Source organism: Equus caballus, chromosome 1 (genome assembly GCF_041296265.1).
Source record: "Equus caballus isolate H_3958 breed thoroughbred chromosome 1, TB-T2T, whole genome shotgun sequence".
Taxonomy (NCBI): Eukaryota; Metazoa; Chordata; class Mammalia; order Perissodactyla; family Equidae; genus Equus; species Equus caballus.
Window position 1 is genome coordinate 153,278,096 of NC_091684.1, and position 25,039 is coordinate 153,303,134.

Consider the following 25,039-nt stretch of genomic DNA (forward strand, 5'->3'; position numbering starts at 1 on the left):
CATTTAACAAGTGCTTGTTATTTGTCCAGCACTGTTCTAAATTCCCTACTTGAATTAACTGATTTAGTTGTCACAACAACCCTATACGTAAGTACCATTATTTTTATGACCATTTTAAAGATGAAACTGAGACACAGAGAAGTTGAGTAACTTTCCCAAGGTCACAGAGCTTGAAAAGGAATAGCTGGGATTCAAACCTAGCAAGTCTGACTGCAACGCCCGCTCACTTAATCACTACACAGTGCTGGCTGAGGATGAGTTCCTGAATTACTTGGTGCGTGCTGGTTGTTGATATTGCTGTTTTGCGAACATCATCATCGGCCTTCTTGTTATTACTCATTTCCTCTGTTTACCTGCATTGCTGGAGATGACCACCTACTATTGTATTTAGCACCACAACAAATCCATGCTTTCCTAACTCTGTGCTCACCCTCAGTTCTTCAGTGTCTCTCTCATTCTTATTTTGCTCCTTTTCCCAGTCCTTATAACAGATGTTCTAAACCTTTGCCCTTTCCTCAAGTCCTCAACCCGGCCATGATCTCCTTTGCTCTTACAAGCTAAATTCATCTCTTATTTCTCCAAAAAAATGGAGTTGCTGCACGTCATCGACTTACTCTTTTCCCCTCTTCCTCCTTCATCCCCAGGCTGTAGTTTGCTCGTTCTTTTTCCTGCCTTAGAGAATAATGGCTCTTGTTCCTTTTCAAAGCTGAAGGTTCTGCCTGGTTCCGTTCCTTTTCCTTCCTTCCTTGCTCTCTTTTCCCTTGCTTGTGCCTTGGATTTCTTCTTTATCACTGGCTTCTCCCTTCAGCCCACAGCTCTATTATCATCCTGTTTCCTTAAAGATATTGTTCGTGTTCTGACCTGCACTGATTTTGCCGCCCCATTTTCTTCTTTCTGTCACAGCTTCATCTCTCAAGGTCAGTTTTTGCTCCTCTCCATTCTTTCCTCTTTCAGCCCATTAGGGTCAGTCTTCCACTTCTACCTCTTAAGAAGGAATGCATTCTCAGAAGTTTCCAGTCACCTCGTAACTGCCCAATGCAATGGCCTTCCTTATCTATCTATCATCCATCTTTTTAAACTTAATGATATTTGAGACTGTTGACCTTCTCTTACCACTCTTCTTTTGGCCTCTGTGACCTCACTGGCTCCTGGTTCTCCTCTTGTCCTGTTTTCTTTCTTAAGCTCCTTTGCTGACCACTCTCCATCCCACTGTTCAGTGTTGGTGTCCTTTTCTCTTCTCACTTCTCGTGCTTTTCTTGGATAATCTTTACCTCTCCCATGATGGTAGCTATTGCCTGTGTTCTGTACTTTCCTATATAGCTCTTCAGCTTTAGTCTCTCTCTGAGATCCACAAACATTCTCAGCCTTCTCCTGGATTCTGCACTGGGTTGTACTGTGGTTACCTCAAATTTTACATCTCTAAAATGGAACTTTCTTTCTCACAGCTATTGCTGTTTGTATAGTCCTCATTAAAATTCTTAACACTTACCTTGAACTGAACACTTTACAATGAATTATTTCATTAAATTCTTGCAATAGTGTACTACTCCCCATTTAGGAGATGAGGAAATTAAAGCTCAAAGATATTTTAAGTAACTTACCCAAGATTGTCACAACTTGTTACACAGCTGGTAGGATGCAAAGGAAATATTTGAACCCACGTTTGTTTTTCTCCAAAGTCTAGCCTCTTAACCCCTATTATAGCTCACTTCCTTTTGACACCTCCATCTCCTTTATGCCCCTAGGCTAGTGATTCTCAAACTTTAGCTCCCATTAGAACCACCAGGAGGGCTTGTTAAAATACAGATTGCTGGGCCTCAGACCCAGAGTTTCTGATTCAGTAGGTTTGGGTGAGACCTAAAAATTTGCACATCTTGGGGCTGGCCCCGTGGCCGAGTGGTTAAGTTCGCGCGCTCCGCTGCAGGCGGCCCAGTGTTTCATTGGTTCGAATCATGGGTGCGGACATGGCACTGCTCATCAAACCACGCTGAGGCAGCGTCCCACATGCCACAACTAGGAGGACCCACAACGAAGAATATACAACTATGTACTAGGGGGCTTTGGGGAGAAAAACGAAAAAAAAAAATCTTTAAAAAAAAAAAAATTTGCACATCTTACAAGCCCCCAGATGATGCTGGTGCTGATGCTGCTGGTCAAGGGACCACAGTTTGGGGACCACTTCCCTAGACTAATAGATCCTCAAATACCAGTCATTATTTTCCCCAGAGATGTTCGGGGCATTTCTCAAATCTGTCTCCTTCTCTGCTGCTGTCTTTGTTCAGACCTCAACGTCTCTTGCCTTGCCTGCAGGATCCTCAGATGTTGCCCTGTTTCTAAGTCTTTCCTCCTCAAGGCGACAGAGCAATCATTCTTAAAATAGCCTACAAAAACCCTTTTTGTTGTAAAAAATTTCTGTCCTCTTCTCTTAATTCCAGTACCACTGATTTAGTTAAGGCGCTCATCATTGCTTGCTTATATTATTGCAATATCTTCAAGACTGTTCCCCCTTAAAATAATCCTCTGTGCTGACACCAGGGTATTCTTTCTGAAACATTGGCCTGATTTTGCTATCATCTATTTTAAAAACCTTGGTGGCTTTCCAGAACTTAAAGGATAAAGTCCTTAGCATGACATCCAAGATTGTTTGCAATCTGACCTCAATCTACTTTTTTTCCACTTCCCAAAACTTTGTGCTCCAGCCTCACTGGACCTCACCATTCCTGGCACGCATTTTGCACTTTTTCACTCTTTGCAGGTACTATTTCCTTTATCTAGAACTCTTCTCTTTGCCACTTCTCTTCTTGGAAAACTCTTACGCATCTAGTAATGTCCAATTCAAATATCACCCGTTCTCTCAATTCTTTTCCTACTCTCTAATAACCACATTCTCCTTTGTTCCCCAGAGCACCTTGCTCATATCACCAGTCTGCCACCAGTCCCATGATACTCATGACTTTCCCAGTTGTTAGAGTGTGTGCTATCTGAATCAGGTGCTATGCTTTAGTCTCCTTAAACTGCCCGGGGCCAAACCCAGAGTTTGGCACACAGTAGGTTTGCTATAAATGTTTGTTAAATAAAATTTAACCCAACAGTTTGTAACTTATGAATATCGTAATCATAGTATTAAATCAGTTTCTACTGTGGAAAACATGTATGTGTACGTAATGGTAGGTTTATGGTCTCTAACTACTGGAAATTAGCTCTGGGAGATTGTTCTCAGCAGGTAAAACCCAAACATCATCGGAGGAAGTTTATTTTAAATTTTTTGACAACACGCTGTAGGCAGTCATCATCAGTGTTGCTGATGAGCTCACGTGCTACGCTAGCTGTTGGCCTAATGCTGTATCAGCAGGAGCTATCTTCTATTTTCTGCTTCAGGGGAGGTGTTATTTATGTTGGGTTGGCCCAGAACTGACTTCTCTTTGCTCTGAGGGTGTTGGCAAAAACCTGAGATTGCTACACAGGGAAATGTTTGGCTTTTCCCCAGCATCAGTCACCATTACAGGCTGTGGAGAAATTGCAGCTTAACCACAAACATCAGATGTTTGCCTTAATGGATCCCATATGAAGAAAGGTGATGTTCCACCACAGAAAGCATGGAGGCTAGTGGGCTTTATTTTGCTTTTGTTTGGTTTTTAATCAGGAGGAATTTGAAAGAGGGACTCCTCTAGGGTAGAACAGTTTCTGTTTGATAACAAGGCAGAAAAACAGTGCTAGTCTCATGATTGCCACATGGCTTGGCCTCTGGGGACAACACCCTGCCTGATGTGAAGGCTCAGACATTTGCTGCTGCTGCTGCTGCTGCTGCTGCTGCTGTTTCCTCTTCTCCTCCTCCTCCTCCTTTTCCTTCTCCTCCTTCCATTTTTTTGGCTTTCCTTGAATCATAAATATATAGTTCAATATCAGTTGTACTTTCATTCTGGGGCAAGAGCCCTGATATAATTCAGAGGTATCTAAATAAAAATAGACTTCTATAAAAAATTTTGTCAGAGGGTATGGAATCTACTCCAGGATAAACATACCAATCTCATTATATAGTTTTGGAAAGACCAATTCTACTAATTATGTTAGTAAAAATACAGAGATAAAAATCAAAGATAGTTATTAATAGAGGCAAGTGGCAGATAATCATTAAAGAATAAATGACAATAGCTGCTTTGAAGGCCCTAATAAGATCTTTAGGTAAGGGTTGCTCGACTCTAAAGTTTTTAAAGATTACCAAAGTACAAATCACACTGACATATCACAGGCGTTTCTCTGTGTGACCTGTGAACAGCTACCCAACTGAGATATGGCAAAGTCGAATTATTCATCACCCTTCACAGTGTTGCTGTTGCATTTACTCTTACAATATAAACCTGGAAACCATTTCTGACTTCTTTCTTTCCTTTATGTACACAAACAAAGCTGCCACATTGAATGAATTTGGCATAATTATAATTCAACTTAATTTAGCAAATATTTATTAAGTGCCTACCATGTTTCAGGGACTTGAAGCTAAGGGAGAATGTGGAACTGAAAAGCGTTCTGTGTAGTTGCATCCAGGAGAAGATGGTGAAGCAGGGGAGGAAATAGGCTGGAAGGGAGCAGATCTTCGTGATCCCTGTTTCCGCCGTGTTAAGGAGTCCGCCCTTGATCTAAGGGCAGAGGGAAGCTAGTGCAGGATTCTAAGCAGTAGTGTGAAGATCACTCTGGCTGGATTACAGAAGAGTTAGGAGGAAAGCAGGACTGGAATGGATAAAACCATTTAGATTAATGTGATAAACCAGGCAAGAAAGAAGATGGCAGAGAGAAATTTATGGCTTTGATTGGATGTGTGGGTGGTGGAGGGGGTGGAGCTTTGAGTGATGGCCTGATATCTGATTTGGGAGACTGAGTGGATAGTGAAGCTCGTTATTAAGACTGGGGTCATAGGAGGAGTAGCTAGTTATGGGGGAAGATAATGTGTCCAGTTTGAGTTGGATGTGCCTGGGCACATCCAAAAGGAGATATCCAATTGGTAGTTGGATGTACAGGCCAGAAGGAAGCACTGGAGATAGATTTGGGCAGGAGACACACATTTGAAAGGAGTCGTCCTGTTGATGGAACCTGAAGCCATAGAGAAAAATGTGACTGCCCATGGAAAGTGTGAAGGATGGGAGGAGAAGTAGATCCTGGGTAAATCTCTGAAGAGCACCAATATTAAAGGACAGGCAAAGGGAGAAGATTCCATAGCTAGAATAAAAATCTATGACCTTCGTCCACACTCTGCCCACATGTTTTCTTGACCATTGAAAAATGTTATGTTCTTTTAAGTTTATTTTAAAAGGCTAATGTCTGAAATGCCTAAGATTTTATTAACCTTGATATTTCCTTGCAGCAATGACTAGAAGCCTTGAATGAAAAGATGTATGAAACCTGCTGAGCTGCTAACTAAAATTTTATTGAGTAAAATGAAGCAGGATTCCATGAAATTGGATTTGTATAAACTCAAATTTAAAGGTGCTGGGTTAGGAGAAGGCATCAGAATGGAAAATCTTTATTGAATTAGAAAATTATAGAGCTGGAAAGGACCTTAGAAGTTAAATTGTTTAAACCTGTCCTTTTCACACGTAGAAACTGAGATGGTAAGGGATTTGCACAAATCACAATGGGTCTATGATGTCCCTAGAGCAGTGGTTCTCAATGTGTGGTCTGGAGAACCCTAGGAAGACTTAAGAGTTCTTCAGAGGATTCATAAGGACAAAAATATTTTCATAATAATACTTATGTTATTTGTGTTTTTCATTCTTCTTCTAAGTATACTGTGGAGTTTTACAAAAGCCACGTGATGTTGATATCACAACAATTGAATGCAGAAGCAGATATGGGAATCCAACTGTCTTCTATTAAGCCAGACATTAAAGAGACTTGTAATCATGTATAAAAGTGCCACGCTCCAAGCTAAATTTTTTCATTTGGGAAAATATAGTTATTTTTCATAGAAATGTTATTTATGTTAATATGTAATATGTTTATTATATGTTAATATAATATGTTAATTATAGTGTATGTTACTATGTTAATATATAATATGTTTATTATAATAATTATTCTTATAGTAGTATTATAATTAGTTAATTAGTGTCATAAGATGACATAATAAAATTTTTGTTTTAACTTCTAATATGGTAAATATTGGTAGATAGAACCCACATATAAAACTCATGAAGTTTTAAGAGTGTAAAGGGGTTCTGGGCCCAAAATTTTGAGAACTCATGTCCTAGCATGGACTATAAAAAATAGTCATAAAAAAGTCATATGGGAATTGTAAGATATACATGCTTTGCTTTTATAGCTCTGGTGATAGGAGGGAGAAAATATGGGGGAAATTATTAAATTCAATTGCTACAGAAGAAAAGCAAGAGAAAGCCTTTCCTAGGACCAGATGTTTTTCTCTCACTTGACCAATTAGATCGATTATGTATTTTTTTTCTCTCTTCTTTCCCAATGCTGGCAGTTAGAGCCAGAGTACAAGAAAAACGGCATGAGTTCTGGCAACTAGGAAAGCTGACCAAGGGTCTTCGAAGAGCAGACAAGCCCTAGACAAGTCTCAATGCAAAAAGTTTCCAGGGTGCATTAGATCTATTCAAGCCAGGAGAAAGCTAGAATAGATTAAGTGTTGATTAAGGGTAATTCTTTTAAAGAAGATTTCTGTAAGGAAGAACCCATAATTTTAGAAAGTGAAGTGAAACCTGACCTGAAAGTACTGGGAAGAAATGTCACCAGAGGTAAGTTGGATATCAATAGAATTATTTCAAGCGACTGAGGCTGAATCTATCAAAATCCTAACAAGAATATGCCAACACATATGGAAAACAAAATGATGGCCTACAGATGGAAAATGGTCAATATATATCCCAATTCTTAAGAAAGGAGATGCCAAGGAGAGCAGGAAGTATAGGATCATTGCTCTAGTCTCCCACGCTAGTAAAGTGATGCTGAAGGTGGTGCCACAAAGACTTTTACCTTACAAGGAGCAAGAAGTGCCTGATGTCTAAGCTGGGTTTCGAAAAGGGAGAGGCACGTGAAATCTAATTGTGATGATTTGTTGGCTACTGGTGTGCTCCAAAGAATTTCAGAAGAAGGTTAATGTATGTTTTATAGATTGTAGTAAAGCCGTTGACTGTGTGGATTGTAAAAAGCTATGGGCTGCTCTGAAAGAAATGGGCATGGCTCAGCACTTGATTTTCCTGATGCATAACCTGTATTGTGGACAAGAAGCCACAGTCAGAACAGAATATGGAGAAATAATGGTTTCCTAGAAGCAAAGCTGTCAGACGAGGGTGCGTTTCATCTCCCTATCTGTTTAATCTGTATGCAGAACATAACATACAAAAAACTGAGCTAGACTCACATGAAGGAGGAGTGAAAATTGGCAGGAGAAATATCAGTAATCTAAAAGATGCAATGACGCCATCTTACTGGCAGAAAGCAGCAGTGACTTGAAACGACTTCTGACGAAAGTGAAAGAAGAAAGTGCCAAAGCAGGACTGACTGCCTTTGAACATCAAGAAGACAAAAATCATGACAACAGAAGAACTACACAACTTTAACCTAGACAAGACACTGAAATTGTTAAAGATTTTGTGTACCTTGCTTCAGTCATCAATTGAAATGGAGACGGCAGCCAAGAAACCAAGAGAAGACTGAGACTTGGAAGGACAGCAATGAAAGAATTAGGAACGATTAAGTGTAAGGAAGTGTCATTAGAGACCAAGGCCAAAACTATTCACACCCTCGTATTCCCAATTACTACGTAAGGGTGTGAAAGCTGGATAGTGAAGAAGGGTGACAGGAAAAAAATGAATTCATTTGAAATATAGTGTTGGCAGAGAGCCCAACGGATACCCTGGACTGCCAGAAAGACCAACAAGTGGATCCTGGAACAAGTTAAGCCTGAGCTATCACTGGAGGCAAAAATGATAAAACTGAGGTTGTCCTACTATGGGCACATCGTGAGAAGGCAGGACTCTTTGGAAAAGACAATAATGTTGAGAAAAGGAGAAGGCAGCAGGAGAAGAGGAAGAGCAAATATGAGATGGATTGACCTCGTAAAGGAAGCCACAGGCATGGGTCTACAGGAACTGAGTAGGGCTGCTGAGGACAGCACACTGGGGACATCACACATTCATGGGGTCACCAGGAGTCAGAGTTGACTTGACACGTGTAACAACAATAAACGGTAGTTAAAGGTTTGAGGGGAAAGTCATTTATTGTACTTTGATATTTATATCCCTTTAAATCAAGCTCTAAATTTTGTATCCTATTAAATTAGTAATAGTCAATATTTATGTTCATCTGTTTTGTGGCATCCTATTTTTAGGGAAAAGGTATAACCGAGTGGAAAGCTTGTAATAATGTTTGACTTGATGAAACCTGTGAATGTCAGTGTTCAGAGCATGAAGTTGTGACCCAGGTAGTTGTCTTAAACTGTAGGCGGTTCCTGGGAAGAAATACATTCCTATGTCATTCATTCATTCAACAAATAATGAACTGCCTAGGATATGTCAAACTGTAAAACCAAGCCTACAAAGGTAGGCCAAGTAGTCTGTGGTTTAAAGAAAGATTTGTCTGACGGCAACAGGCAGGACAGCCACAGGAAGGCTCAGGATTGGAGATGAGGGGAACCTGCTCAGGGCTTCATTCCCAAACCTGGGTTGGGGGAGACAGGTTAAAAACACAGCCCTACTAATGCAGCCTTCCAGTGGAGGAAGGTAGAAACATTCATTTTAAAAGCCCTCTGGAGGAATGCTTGCAGCCAGGATTGTGATCCAAGAATGAACCATCAGGAATGAAGAGACTTTTCCCAGGAGTAAAGGGGGTAAAGAAATATGTCAGCAAGCGCTGAGAACTGATGCAGAAACCATCGTTTTGAGTGGCTAGAATTCCGTATGGAAATCATTTGGCATAACACTGATAGTTGACTCCTACTGTCCATCTTGAATTTCACACCAGGAGACGGGCAAACAAAGCTCTCAATTCTGCTCAATACAGAAGGCTCCATTTAAATGTATCAACCCTTCAGAAATAGTAGGCAAGGAAAATAGGAAGGTCAGATGCATCAGAATGAAAATACTTGTTTCTCAGTTTGGGAAATCAAAGGATTCCAGTAGGTGGAATATCCCTAAGTTAATAAAACAGGAATAAAGCCAAACGCCTTAGGAAGTGAACTACCTAAAGGCACTGGGCATTTTACTACTGGCTAAAACATTATGCTCGTTTCCAAATTGCCTGGCTGGAGCCTGTGAGGGTCTAGTTTTGATGGATTTCATTGATTATAATCTACTTTCCAAATGTTTTTCTTTTTAGTTCGAAACCCGAAGGGACAGATAAAGCTTTATTCCAAAGGAGCGGATACTATTCTGTTTGAAAAACTTCATCCATCCAATGAAGACCTTCTGACTTTGACGTCAGACCATCTTAGTGTAAGTGCCTCTGTCTTCAGGTCAGCACGATGGCCCTTTTGCCACTTCCTATGGTGAGGTCTTATTTTGAAAATATCAGCTAAATGATCTGACTTCTGAAATAGAAAGCATGTGGAGAGCAGTTCCACAGGAAACTGTGCCAGAAAATGTCTGGAAACTGGCACATGGATACCCCGCCTAAGGCTCCCCCCAGGCTGGGAGTCTCGTTAGTCTCACCACAGGTGAATTAATACACAGCAGCTGAGAAGGAGCCACTGAGTGTGGGCTCCAGAGCTCAGGCCAGAGGAAGGCTCAGGATACCCAGGGAAACCTGCTCTGACTCCCCTGCACTTCGGGGCTGCTGCCCTTGGGAGTCTGGACTGGTTCTGGGGAGAGGAGCAGGAGAGTTGCTCTCCCTTAGCTTCCGATGTGTCTGGCATCACCAGAATCTCTTATGATTACCCCTGGAGGGGAGGGTTGTGTTTAGATGCTGAGAAGAAAATCATCTCTGTAGCCAACTTTCTCCTCCAAGGGTCTTTTTATTCAAGTCATAAATCATGATGAGTCACTTACATTCTCTAGGTGGCAGCTACCAAATGCATGCATTCTGAGACTGTGCATGATTTCTTTCCAAAAGCTTTCTGAAGGGAGCGGGGTTTATGTTTGGCACACGGTTTTTTGCCAAAGAATAAGAGTCTGTGAATTCATATGAACATTACCTAGTTTAAACCTGAGAATCGAGTGTCTCTAACATTTGCTTGAGGTTCTGTTCAACCTGATCTGAACTTTAAGGGCAAGTGGTACAAAACTATTTCCTCACTGGTTTCTCTCCTTTAGAAAATTATTGAGGATTCATGTTCTTTGTTAAGCCCTATATTTAATATAAAACATTCCCTGGTTCTCTAAAAAACAAACAAACAAATAAAATAAAAAAAACTCTGCCTGACTTTAAGTTTGAAGAATGATGGTTTAGTAATATTGGTTACAAACATAGCTATTGTTTTTGTCTTTCCAATAGAGCATTCTTGATTTTCTTTTAATCTCTTCCAGAAGGCTGACATGGTCTTTTAAATTTTTTTTTTTTATGGAAACAACATTGGAATCATAAGTATCTGACTTTTGCCATTGCGCCAACACCAAGGCCCTGGATTGTCATACATCCTCCTTTCACATTAAAGTATAGGAAGTCTAATTTGATCTTTTTACATTTCTATGCAAAAGACATTTTTTTTCAGGTAATATCCATTTGAATTGCTCTTTGCTTCATTGGCTTTATTCATTTTGGCATCTAAATTCTGAGGTTTTACATTTATATTTAATTATAGATTTTGAATTGTTTAATGATAGGAAATGACCTTGCTCAAATGCTCAGCTAGGATTAAACTTGTGTTCCATGCACTAATTAAGTAACTTAAATCATCTGTCCTCTTTTGTAATGTCAGCCTTGTGTTGATTCACTGTTGTGCAGTTGAGAGGACAGTCCTGGTAATAATGCCCAGCGGGCTTGCAAGTTAAAGGCAAAGAAGTGTTTGTGCGAATTGAGGACAAAAGAGTGTTAGGAGGCAGTAACTAGATTTTCAGATCAGTAGGAGACCCAGAGGTGGTCTGGGAAGGCAGGGTTTGTGTGATTGCAATATCCAAAGTGCTACCAACTGCCTATGAGATAAATTTGGTAATTTTTCTTATGGTGTCTCTGGGCTAAACCACATCCTTGCAGTATGCACCAACTTTTCTTCCCATTTACCTACTTAGGTTGTGTCATGGTTTAACTTGTGCCTGATCACAAATCTATGTCTGTTCCATCAGCCAGAACACAACAGAGAAGATATGCTCTGTGGCAATGCCCAAAGGGACAGAAATAGTTGTAAAAACACTTGCAGGGAGAGGCCCATCAAATGACCGCTGGAGGCCTAGGCAAAGTGGGAGGTTTTTAGCATTTCTCCAAAGTAGTCTACACATGTTTCTAGCTATCGTGGCTGTGTGAGACACTTAGCAACTACCAGTCTCCCATTTTTATGCTTTATTTTTTCCCCTAGTATAAGGATAAAGCAGCGTAGGTATCATTTAAGATTGTCAGTTTACTGAGACACTAAAGGAAAAGTATGATTCTTTAATTAATTTGACCTATTATTAAATACTAACTCCATAGAAGACAGTTTCTAAAAAGTAATGAGCAGAGGATAGGTTGGGAACCAATATATGTTGCTTCAAATGGATATCTCAAGTCGTGGGCACCATTAATTGCCTCTCAACTAGAACACTTCATTTGAAAAGCAGGCATTTCACTTGATCTTAGGAGTAAGGCTAGCTCCTGTGAATGTTTTAACCCCATAGAAATAAAATACAAATATAAACATTATCTCCCATTTCCAAGGAGATTAAAAAGTGGGAAGTCAAGATGGCCGCGTAGTCCTCTTGGGACACAATGAATTTGAGTGAAAAACTTCTTGTTCATTATTGTTGTTGTTATTGCTGTGATTATGTTTCGTGATGGTTCCTAAGCCTATGTCTGCTCTGGCAGGAGTTTGCAGGGGAAGGCCTTCGAACCTTGGCCATCGCATACAGAGATCTGGATGACAAGTACTTTAAAGAATGGCATAAGATGCTTGAAGATGCAAATACTGCCACAGATGAGAGGGATGAGCGGATAGCTGGGCTGTATGAAGAAATCGAAAGGGATTTGATGGTTCGTATTTACACAAGGGATAGTATGTGTTTAGAGATCTGGCATAGGAATAATCCATTGGCTAAATCATCTTGCACACAGCAGATGTTACTCTTTCAAACGTTGAATCATGCTTTATACGTTGCCTTTGAGTTTGCCATGTATGGCCCTAGAGAGCCTAGAAGATTATTTCTGTTAGCGGTGGCTTAGACAATTGGAAGTCCCCCAAGAGTAGAAGGTAGTACACTCCACATTCTTTGTCAATCTCTGGTATGTCCCTGATGTTATGAGGTTTTTTCCTGCCTGCTTTATGATCCACCTTTTTAAAAGCAGGGAAACTTGCCATGAAGAAAGACGCTTATAGCTCTAAACCGTCTTAGGCTCATGAGATTCTGATGGTGTCTGTGTTGTTCAAAGAGTGATCTATTCTAGAAACCGCTCTTCCCTGAGGCCCCAGTGGCCTGGATGCTCAGCTATTGTGAGGTACTAGAAAGCACACTTTTTCATCTTTGGATGAAATGTTGCACAAGAGCCTTCACTTTTTAGTTTATGGCATTTGCTGGTTTGTTTACACAGGAGAATGGCTCTACTTTTTCGTGATCCTGACTGTGAGATGAGGGCTCTCCTTTGGACTATTCCATGTCAATATAAGTGGGGAAGCAGACGGGGAGTTCTTAAGTCCTTAGAAGCCCAAATGGCTTCTGATTGTTTATGCTAATAAGTTATCTGAGCATGTCAGACCCCTCATGTAAGTTCTAACTTCTAGGAGCTCTGCCATGAACTGATATGCCCATCAGTTGGCTTGATTTGGGAACTTTCTCCTGGGATCCTTCCCAACCCACCTCTGTACATAATAGGATGTTTGCTATTCAATGCATCATAATTTCCGTCTTTAATTCATGTTCCTTGACCTCTAAACTCTGATTGAAACCCATAGATGTTATGGATGTTGTTTGCGTGCATTAACATAAGATATTTTCTGTTTTTCACTGAAGCTACTAGGTGCCACTGCTGTAGAAGATAAGTTACAAGAGGGTGTTATTGAAACAGTTACAAGTTTATCACTAGCCAATATTAAGATCTGGGTCTTAACAGGAGACAAACAAGGTAATTTGAAAATGGGTGATGATGATGTTTTGAAAAGGGGGCAATAACTTCTGTGGCAAAATTTTAATTAACCAGAAAGCTTAATTAATGAGATATTTGCTAAGTCCTCCATGTAAGAAAGAGTTGAAATATAAAAAGGAATATTATAAGAATTTACTATTTAAAAATAAACAAAAACAAACTATAACAAATTATCTTCTATAGTATACCCTGGGGTCAGCTGAGTTTCAGCTCAATTGCTTCTTAAATATAATAGTTACTCCTATAGGCAACAATAGTATTAAACATGTTTGACTACTGGTTCATATGATTCTCCAGTTGGGACAGAACGTGGGACAGCACTGAAGCAGGACACTGCAGACCTCACGGTTACTCCTTTAGTTTCTTGATGATAGGGAGCTTTAGGGATATTAGAGGAGGGGGTCAGGTAGTGGGCAGGCTTTGGGGAGGCTTAGGGAAGCAGCTGTTTATCAACTGGAACGGAACTATTTTGGTATTTTAATAACCACTCCAGCTGTATCAGAGCAACCTGGCTGAATTCCTGGACTGCCCATGCAATGGTACAATGAGAACTGACCCACTTTCAGAGAAAGAGTCACTGTGCTCAGAATACCGTGTTTCGTAAGAGAGAAAAGAGGAGCAATGTGTTTTGGGTCTATTGCCAGCAGTCATGGTTAAAACAAAAATGATTTTGTGCTTGACCATCAGTAAACCAGAAATATTTAGTTAACCGGCACACAGACACGTTTTTAAGATTTACCTGTTAGATATTTTTTAGAACATTGGAGGATTTGTAGATAGGATAAATCAGTTCTCTATATGTTCACCCAAATCACTGATTACAGGAAATAAACAATAGAGAGTTGAGCCCCGTGGTGTGTTATTAGAGAATTCCTAGAGTTTGATGTTGATCAGTGAGTACAGCTGTTCAATTAGTTATGAATATCCACAAACTTACTATTATTTAGCTTTAATATCTGTGGTTTATACAAAAGATATGCTGAGATCTTATCAATTACCTTTCTTGACTTAGGACAAATCTAATGCCTCCCTAGAATTAGCTAGAATCTAACAACTCAGTAGAATTAGCATCAAATGACTTTATTGAAGACAGAACGGTTACCTAAGTATCCTAGGCTCCATTTCTGTAAAATTAGAGGGAGGAATGCCCAAGATCATGGGATTCTCCAGTTTTCTGGTAGCAGCAGTCCTGGATGTCTTTTGAGTTGATAGTAAAATTCCAAATTTCTGTTCACTTAATGGGAAAACGGCAGTGCTGCGTATAGGAGAACTGTAAAAATTTTGTAAGAACATTTCTGCTGTTCAACTGAACATTTTGTGAGTGTTTTTCAGTTTTCCGACCTGCTATTGATATCTACAATATCAGAATTGGTAATAGCTAAGTTTAGTAATTTAGCTTTCCCAAAGGCAGTATTTGGGACTTCTAGTAAAAAGTTTTTTGTTTACATATTTCACTATATCACAAGTACTATATCATGAGTACTAATTTTGGGAATCAAAAAGTTTTTTTCAAAAACTAGATGAGAAGGCTGAGGATTCATAGATGTTTCTACTTCTCCATGGATTTAGCAATTGGTGAATGTGGTCATGGAACCTAGGTCTTTGAATTTCCCCCTGGGTCTCTTATATTTTATCACCTCTCATGCTCTCTCTGAGATGAAGGTGGGCTGTAGGATATAAGGAAATACAGCAATGGCCTCAAAACTTTTATGGTAAAGGTACTTATGTTATTAAGTAATGTTCTAACTGAGATGGGCTTTATTTTCTATCAGAAACTGCCATCAACATTGGCTATGCCTGCAACATGCTGACTGATGACATGAATGATGTATTCATCATAGCAGGGAACACAGCAGCAGAAGTCAGAGAAGAGCTCAGGTAAGTCTTAATAGAAGGAGGAAAGGATCACAGGGAAGAAGGGAGAGAGGGGAAAAGGGAGATCAGATAGTTAAGAAAGTGCAGACAGGCACTCTGTAGTTTCCTGTGGTCTTAATTTAGAATAGAGCTCTTTTGGCCTGTTTCCTAAACTCCTATTCGTTTTGGTTAAAAACTAAGATAAGTTGCACATCAGTGGTGAATCATTGTCTTCAGGTCTTCAACATTTCCCAAGTATTTTTAGAAAAGGATTTCAAATCATTTATACTGAGTTATAACCAGCCCTGGTCATCTAGTGGTTAAGATTTGGCGCTCTCACCATCCCCACCCTGGGTTTGTATCTGGTCAGGGAACCATACCACCTGTCTGTCGGTTGTCATCCTCTGGTGGCTGTGTGTTGCTGTGATGCTGAGAGCTCTGCCACCAGTATTTCAAATACCGGCAGGATCACCCATGGTGGACAGGTTTCAGCGGAACTTCCAGACTAAGACAGACTAGGAAGAAGGACCTGGCCACCCACTTTCAAAAAATTTGGCCATGAAAATCCTATGAATAGCACCAGAGCATCGTTGTCTAATATAGGGCTGGAACGTGAGAGGATGGTGCAGAAGACCGGGCAGGGTACACAGGGTCACTAGGAGTCAGAATTGACTCGACAGCATTAACAACAAGTGTTGAGTTATCCTTTAACATTATGCACTGGTGAGTACCTTAATTCCTACATGGTGATGAGTGATCAGTATTACTGGGGGTACTTGTTAAAAATACCAATCCCCCAGCTTCATTCTGACCTAAAAATTAAGAATCTTCAGAATTAATATGGGGCATGGGAATTTGTATTTCAATACGCACCTGGATGAAGCTTATGATAGATAAATTTGGAAAACACAGCTGTAGGAGGTGGTATGTAAAGTTGGAACAGAGTCTTTCAGCATTAAAGAAAGTAGATATTTTGACAGTTGCTATTGAACCCAGATATACAATACTTACGAGAAAAAGAATACTGCAAAATTTGGGTAACTGCTACATAGTCCTGGAAAATATGTAAGGACTGAAATTGGAGTTAAGAGTGGACCAACATAAAATTTTGAGAAATAATATTTTTTAATATCTACCAATTTATTTTATCTCTTTTTTTGTTACTTCATTTGAAGACTATTTTAAAAGTCTGCATACTTATTTTCCCAGAACTTTAAAAAGTACTGTCTTATAATAATTTTGGCTTGCTGATGCTTGTAGTATCTTCTCTAAGCTCAACCCATTTTGCGTCTGGCCAAGCAGATTGTTGACTTAGAGGCAAACAGCTTGCTTGCTACCTTCTAGAGGCGGGCTAACCTCCCCTCAACGCAACAATGGAGCAAGATGGGTTTCCTTAATGTGTCTCCATCATTAAACTTTTGTTCTTGAACCTTGAAAAGAAGGAAAGTCTTAACTGTCAGCACCACCAATTGAAACTTGTTGATTAATTCTCCTAACTTCTACACTGTCTTACCCACGGTAGAAAACTGCTATATCATGCTGGTTAGAAGCTATGAGTGGAGCCTGCATGTGTCTTTGCCAACTAAAAATCGAGAAGTCTAATTATTACTGATATCATTTTATTACTATTTTTATATAACTTTAGTGATCAATTCCATAGAGTCTATTGGGGAACTATTAATAATTTGTTTAATAATTAGCAATAGTTAATACTTTTTATTTTAAGGAAATCTTTTTCTTTAAATGACCTTTTGTTTTTGGGGAATTTAATTCTTGCTGAAGGAAGATCAATGTGAGCAGATCTAGATTCTAATTAGTCTACTGCTGATCCGCTTCGAGACAGTGCCTCAGGCATAATTGTAAACCATTTACATGTATTATCTTATTTCATTCTCAAAGCAACCCAGTGGTCGGCATTACCATTACCATTAGCCTTGTTTTACAGATTAGGAAGTTGAGGCACAGATAGGGTAAATAACATGGCCGAAGTTTCACAACTAGTCAGTGGTTCAACTGGGACTTGAGTCTAGACAGCATGGCCCCACAGCCTGTACACCAAATCACTTGTCATGTGTCTTCCTAAACACACTTTGGATGTATTCTTACTCTCTTTAAATAATTAATATAAAAAATGTAGTTGAGACATCTTACTGCTTCACTTGAAGTCAGACACCAGATTAAGAACTAGAGCAGAACAAATTTCAGGGAGAGACAGCACATGTAAGAGGAGGAGTATGGACTTTGGGTTAACTGGAGCCAAGTTGGAACCTCAGCTTTGTGCTTACTTGCTGGCTTGAGAGACTTTTGATATGCTATGCAACTTCTCTTTGCTTGGTTTCCTCATTTATAAAATTGGAAAATATATAAATATCTACCCTACAGATTATTGTATTTGTGGGATTAAAGCTTTATGGCCGTTCAATGAGCATCCTTCTTGCCTTCCTCCTCTCTCTCCATTTCTTCCCTTCCTCCTTCCCTCTGCCATTATCCTCAATCTTTCCATCAACAAGGACTACTTTTATTAATATTTTCCCAATAGACTCTATGGAGTCTATCATTAAAATTATATAAATAATAATAACAAAATTATACTAGCAACAATTAATTAGATTTCCCAATTTTTATTTGGCAAAGGCATATGCAATCTTTAGTCATAGCTTCTAACCAGCCTGATATAGCAGTTGTCTACACTAGGCTGAAGTAATGGTAGCCAAAAATAATACAAAACTTAAAAAAAAATCAGAGAGTCTATGCATTCTTATTAAAAAGAAATAGACATTTTTCATTAGCCTTAAGATATTGAAAACAATGTACTGACCCGTTACAACTTGTATGGATCCTCTTCCTCTATTGGTTGCATTGGATAACGATATTGCAGATTGATGGAACAGCACACACCAAAGTATAGATACATGAAAGAAACCGTGTTATATTCCAGGAGCAATATTCCAGGTTGTAGCTAGAGTGTATCATAGAGCTAAGGGCGGGGGGGGGGAGGAGTTTTTCATAGATGGATTGGCGATAGATTGATTAACAAGCAAAAGTGATCATAGTTTATCCTGAAGGTATTGGGTGGATATAGATGGCTTCTAAGCAGAAGAGTGACAAACCCAATTTAGCATTTGAGAAATAACACTCTAGTGACAGGATAGATGGGGTATGTTTGATGGGAAAATGAGTATGGAGAGATGCATCAGGAGGCTGTCAGAATACTCAGGTTTAGAGATGATGAGGGTTGAACTAAGACAGCGGGGTTGTAACAATGGGGAAGGAAAGAGTGGGGTGAACTTGACAGCTCTTTTGGAGGTAGAATGGATAGGACTTGGAATTTGATTTGATGTGAAGGGAAATGGAAGGAGGCTCTGTCATTTCTAGTTTGACTGACTTCACAGCCCAGAATACACTCAGGTGTGCAAGAACAGAAACTCATCAAATTTTCAAAAACTGAACTTGACTCCTTCTCTGCTGGATGACAGAACAATTAAACTAGGCACTTTTGGGTAAATTTAGTTCAAGTCAAGTTTGCACAAATGCCTTACCTGTCCCTGGTCCTCAGCATCTACCCTGCTGGCATCCGGCACTTCCCTCTTCTGTGTCCCTCTCTGGTCTCTGATCTCTTTAGGTTGCTGCTGTCCCTCTCAGCTGACTTCCACCTCCTCCTGAGGAAATATGGAAGTTTGGCTGCTCTTTCTCACTTCTCTGTGTCTGAGAAGACTTGTGCTCTCACATGGCTACCTCTGTTCCTTCATCTACTACCCTCCAGGTCACCATACTTCAGTAGTGACTATTCCATACTCAGATTCCCAAAAACGTATCCGAGGATTCCATTACCCACATGATTCCCCCAACTACTACCAGTCCAGGGGGTGGGTCAGCACCCAGGCTTCTTTAGTGACTCACCAGTATCTCAGCTCCTCTTCAAAATTCCTCTCCTCTAGGCTGAACGGCTGGTCAAGAAAAGAGGTCATTTCTTTCCAATCTGTGGCTTATGGTAACATGTTGTGCCCCAATTCCTTTAAGGATGAGTCTTTTGAGACTTTAAGAAACTTTTTTCTTCCCTCTCAAAAAATCCAATTAGTGAAATTTCAGATCACTAGAATTCAGAATCATGATGCTGCTTTGACTTTCAATGGTCTATCAAGATCAAAAAGTGAGATCTTGACTCTTTCTTGTTCCCTCTATACTTGGCTCTGTCAAATCCCCCTAAGGCAAGATATGTTTCTGAGTAAACAGAGAGGGTTCCCTGTGGTAGCAGCAGTGATTGCAGAGCGGAGGGGAACCAAAGTTAATATCTCGAGATTTTATCCAGTTATATTTGGCTACTAAATGGGTGACATAACTGTCATTATGTAGAAGGAATGTGGAGAAATATAATTCTTATATACTGTTGTTGGGAGTTGGAGTTGGTAGAAACTTTCTAGAGGGCAAACTAGCAAGATATTTCAAAATTATGTGTATGCACACTTTTGACCCAATGATTCTGATTTCTAGGAATTGCCCTTAAAAAAAAGAGTGGACAAATGTAGGACTATGTATATACAGAAATATTCATTACTGCATCAACTATGATAATAAATTACAAATTTCTCAAATACCCAGCCACAAGGGATTTTGTTAATTACTATGATACAGACATACAATGGAATACTATGCAGTCATTAAAAGTGATTATGTGCTTATTAACATTGGAAGGTGTCCATGATATATTTAAGTGAAAAATGAGATTACAAAACATCATGCATGGTATGATCCTTTTTTTCAAAAAAATTCTGCATGTGTATTTATGTATTCATTTGTATAAAACACCATACACCTATATCCATATCTATCCACCTACCTGCCCATCAAACTCTGCAGGACGTATACAGGGGTTCTCTCTGGGTGATAGAATTATGGATCATATTTACTTTCTTCTTTATGGCTCTTCATATTATCTGAAGTTGTGAAAGTGTTCATGCAATGCTTTTACAATTAGGAAAAAAGCCAAAAAATTATCTTCATTTTTTTTTTAACAAGAAGAAAAAATATTCAGAGGGAAAAATGAAGAATTTCCATCCAGACTAATTATTTCAGAACTCTTGAGGTTACTTTGCTTAACTAACTGGCAAATAATGTTTATGTCAACGCAGACTTGGAGGTAACCCCATTCTTAGAGTCTAAGACAGAGAGGCGATATATGGTAGAAAATTCTGTATAAGAGGAATTAATACATTTATAGTAGGCATTTGGCTAATATTAGGGTTGGGGAAAAATGGCATCCAAGAAAAGTTATTGCCAAAGGTGCTCTCTTTACTCCTAAACTTGGCTACTTATATCCAAGCTAATAGCTTTTGGGATGAAATATTGAAATCATAAATTTACACCATTCAATTTTCTTGTGTTATGCTTTTGAGTTCAGTGGGAGTTCATGCAAAAACAAACAAAAGAAAGTGTACCAAAAGGACAGCATCTAGTGATAGTAGCTATTGGAAGGAAATGACCTAAATGCTTATATTTAAACTTGTCAAATGTGTTTAGATTATTTCATAAACATGGATATGTAATTTTCATGCATACATGCATACGTATCATGCATACGGCTTGTTTCCAATTTAGCGTCGTGAAACTGTTTTAGACACTTTGAGTCCTGAGTTAATTTTGCTGCCATAGTTGCTTTAGTATTAAGGGCATGCCCAGAAATCTATAATTAAACCCTGCTATGGTTTCTCAGAAGATTACCGCACTGATTACATTTCACTAATACATATGTCTTCTACCCAAAGGAAAACAGACAGAGAATGTAATTTTGCTGGGGCTGGCAGGCCAACTCATTCCATGTTTCATTTTTGTTGCACTGATCACATTTTATTGTTAGAAAAATTCATGTTCTATAGCTAATTAAACTGTGAACTGACACCGCTGCTTCTTAGAAGTATCCCAGCAATAGACCTAGAAATTGATATTTCCTCTTTAATCAACAAAATACACATTGTATTTTTTTTTTTACACCTACTTGGTGTAAAGTTATTTGTTTGAATGAACAGAGTTTTCAAATGAAAATGGCTCAAGGGCCAGGCAGGTAACATTAGTTGTGTGATGTGGGACATTAGGGAGTGGTGGGGCCTTTCATATTGTTCATAAAGTCATATAGATTTTTTAAACACAATGCAGGCCAAAAAAATTGCATCTTGTTCTGAATTCCCAACTTGTAGTCACCCAGGCAAAATGTTTTATTAGCTTAAGTTTTTGTCATAAATTGTCAGATTTTAGAACACTAAGTAATCTTGGAGATCTTCTAGTCACCATGGTACAGCTGCCCAAATTTTCAAAGCTGGTATCAACCAGTCTGTTTCGCTGGTCGCATTCCTCTAATTTCTTTTTTTTTCCCCTAAGATTGTCACCTGAGCTAACATCTGCTGCCAATCCTCCTCTTTTCGCTGAGGAAGACCAGCCCTGAGCTAACATTCATGCCCATCTTCCTCTACTTTATATGTGGGACGCCTACCACAGCATGGCTCGCCAAGCAGTGCATAGGTCCCCACCTGGGATCCAAACTGGTGAACCCCAGGCGGCTGGAGGAGAACTTGTGAACTTAACTGTTGTACCACCAGGCTGGCCCCTCTAATTTCTAATAAAGAAACTGGTTCAGGTTTTGAATGTCTTACAGGTCACACAGGTAGTAAGAGGTGGAACTGGGACTTGAAGTCAAAATTTCATGTACCTTCTCCCTTTCTCTACTGTCGGCAGGGTGGTGCTATCCCCTAACCGCTCCTCTGGGACTGTGTCTTTGTCCCAACCTAGAGGCAGCCTGAGGCTGATTCTGTGTGTAAACCAGTTTGATGTGGTAGACTGAGGACTAGGAATTGGAAGACCTGGGTTCTAGCCTAACTGTAACTGACTAATCAAGTGGCTTGAGATCCAGTTGATCTGTGGGCACAGGAGGTGTCAGAGGCAGACCTCAAGCCGGAACCCAGGTCTCCAGGTTCCGAGCCCAATGCTCCTATATCAAAGTCAAGATAGTCTTCTTTTAAACGTGACCTCATGGTTTCAATCCATTTCCTAACTGGTCCTTTTAATGTTTGAGTGTAGAGTGCCTTAAGAGGACTGATACAATGACTTTTTTTCCTACCATCTCTTTTCTTTATGGGTTGCTTTCAAGCCAACATGGGCCTAACTGTGCCTTGCTGTGTTTGTAGTGGCTCGGGGCTGTGAATGCCACAGTCGCCTCAGCCATTAATGCATTTCTGCATGCTGACGTTGTAAGAGACTCCCCTTCATTACAAAGCTTGGAAAAAACAGGCATTCTTTTGTTTCAGCATTTGTTAGTTGCATTCTGTGGTTAAGCATTTTGTGTTACGCCTGCAAAAATATCTAGTTCATCTTCACTGAAGGGAGTTATGTATAGCTCTTCCCCTCCTAATAAATTGTTTTGGTGAGAAGCAACTGGTGTTTGAAGAGCTAAGTTCCACCAAGAAAAAGAAACGACAGCTCCAGAGCATGGGCAGAGGTCTGAGAATGGCCAAGTGCAACTCGGTGAGGAGGGTTGGCCTGTGTGGAGGGAGGGCAATGGGAATTTCCGCAGAGCTGGAAAAACTGTCCCTTCTCTGCCTGGAAAAGCGTTCATGTGAGATGTTAGGAAGACAGTTTAGGGGGAATAAATATCCTAAGTAAATAGAATTTCAGCCAATACTTTCATGAACTTCACCCTTCTTTGGAATGTTTTCATTCTCTGGGGGGAAAACAGAGATTGAGTCATTTCTACAGCGAGTGAGAACTTTACTAAAAAGGAAACCTCACGAGATGTTTGCCCTTTGGTGCTTTCTTAGGACCTGATTTATGAGCTCTGTAATGTTGTCAGAGAAATGTTCATTTCTGAGGAACTCGTCTCTCTTGCTTTCCTCATTATATGGGACTGTAAATTTTCATGCCTGTGAGGAGGATTCCCTGACATGGTTATCTGATGTGAAAGTCCGGTCCTCCCACTTAAAACAATGATTTTTCATGTCTGTCCTCCCCCTCCTCCCAAGCCTGACTCCCTAAATTTCACACGTAGCCTTCTGACTTTATAAATCTTTTTCTTTGATTCTGCAAACTGATTGCCAAACGCATGATATCATCCTTGGAGCCAGGGGCACATAACCTCCAGTCCCTTGGGTTCCTAAACGCAGGCTGTGATTTTGGTCCTGGACAGCAGAAGGAGATGTTGAGCCAGAAGATAAGGTGGTGGTGGTGGTTCTTTTTTTTTGAAACTTAGCATGTAAACAATTAGTGTTACATTTTCAAATAATTAGAAAGCTGAGGGCTAAAATGGCTGTTTTTGTACGTGAGCATTTTCTTCTTTCAGAGAACCACAGCATAAAATTATTTTAATAAATGTTTTCTATGTTGGATGAGCCTTTGGGGAATCATTTAATTTTGCTGTGAGCCAAAGATCCATTTTCTGGCCTGTCTCTCACTCCCCATTTTCTCCTGAGCATTAATTTTGTATATGCAAGTTGTAGTCTCAAGTGTTGGTGGCTGCTGTGACACTTATCTTCAGGGAGTGCCTGCTGTGTGGTTGAAATCTGAATCATGTCAGCTTGCCCTCTGTCACTTCAAAGCTTGTCATCTAAGGATCCTTGGAGAAGAAATTTCCTTTCCTTTAAAGGCATCATCTTTCCATTTAGAAGAGAAGAATAAAATGCCACTTCACAGGGTGTTAAGTCACCAATCTTCCTGTTAAAGAGATGGATGAGATGTGGGCATCTGCTAATTCAAATCTGCTATTAGATCAGGGAGTTTCCATTTGGAACAACCATGTCTACACTTTTGTGTCTGTAGTTTCTTTCCCAGAAAGTTGATTCTGTTGTTTGAGCTATTGAGTACAATTTTCACTTAAAATATTCCACTATAATGTAATGACTATGCCAATTCAATAAATGCCATCGTTTGTTTTTATTGTCTAATTTTTAAAAAATTTGCTTCTTAGAAGACTGCTGTTTTAAACCAGATCATATTACATGGTTTTGCAAATTGATGAAATTATTTTATATATAGATACCCTGGAATTCCTAGAAGATTTCATCGATTGTCTTTAGTCTTGCCCCTTCCGTTATTTAACAATATCTCAGGCCAGATCAGTGGTTCTTAGGTACTTCAAGCTCAGACAACCTTATATATCAAATTTATCAAGAGCGCCTAGCTCAAGCCCAGCTCAAGATGATGATTTCGCTTTTAGGTAATTTAAAACATTCAAGATGATTCTGTTTTCATTGTGTTTACCCTCCTACTTCCTGGAATTTGCAAATTTGCTGTGGTATCCATCACAAAGAGTTATCCAGCTTGCTTACTGAAATTGAATCTTATGCCATAGTCCGTCTGAATAGTGACAAAATGAATTTACCTCTAGGCCAGTCTCTTGTTAGAGTTAATAAGTGTACTCTGTATACTTTGTTATGATTTGCTTCCCCCCCTCTGTTTTAAGGAAAGCAAAAGAAAATTTGTTTGGACAAAACAGAAGTTTTTCCAACGGCCATGTAGTTTTTGAAAAAAAGCAGCAGCTGGAGCTGGCCTCAGTGGTAGAGGAAACCATAACAGGAGATTATGCCTTAGTCATAAATGGCCACAGTTTGGTGAGTTCGCTGAAGGCTTTGTTCTTTCTTTTTCTTCACCTCAATAATTTTCTCTTTTGTGCTGTCATAATGAGATCTGCTTTTGTGTTTTCCAAACAAATGACACTGCTAGAGACAGAGCCTGCACAATGATTTCCTGTCTGCAAGAAGGAAACTTCTAATAAATTTCATACATTATTGCTTGAACCAACACAGTGAAGGGGAGGATCTGAAGATACTGAATTCACAGAATATCAATCTTGTCTAAATGACTGTAGACCGTTGAGCTGTATTGTTTAAGTGCTTTTCTAGGGGAGAGTGTCACAGGTCACTGTTACTTAATTAAAATAATGCAACTGGATGGATGTATTGTAATTATTGCTCTTGCTAATGTTTGT

At 39.6% G+C, this 25,039-nt stretch overlaps 1 protein-coding gene across 12 annotated transcripts in view; it reads left to right on the forward strand.

Moving 5' to 3' along the window:
* Positions 1-25,039, forward strand: part of ATP8B4 (ATPase phospholipid transporting 8B4 (putative)) — a 216,286-nt gene that overhangs the window by 152,914 nt on the left and 38,333 nt on the right. For all 12 annotated transcript variants that reach the window (XR_002799642.2, XM_023617657.2, XM_005603053.4 and 9 more), the window contains 5 exons: positions 9,331-9,446; positions 11,947-12,111; positions 13,086-13,197; positions 14,991-15,096; positions 24,515-24,662. Coding sequence is in view for 11 of the 12 variants with exons in the window: in XM_023617657.2 (XP_023473425.1) it covers positions 9,331-9,446; positions 11,947-12,111; positions 13,086-13,197; positions 14,991-15,096; positions 24,515-24,662 (647 nt within the window). In the remaining variant the exon portion in view is untranslated. The remainder of the gene's footprint in view (positions 1-9,330; positions 9,447-11,946; positions 12,112-13,085; positions 13,198-14,990; positions 15,097-24,514; positions 24,663-25,039) is intronic.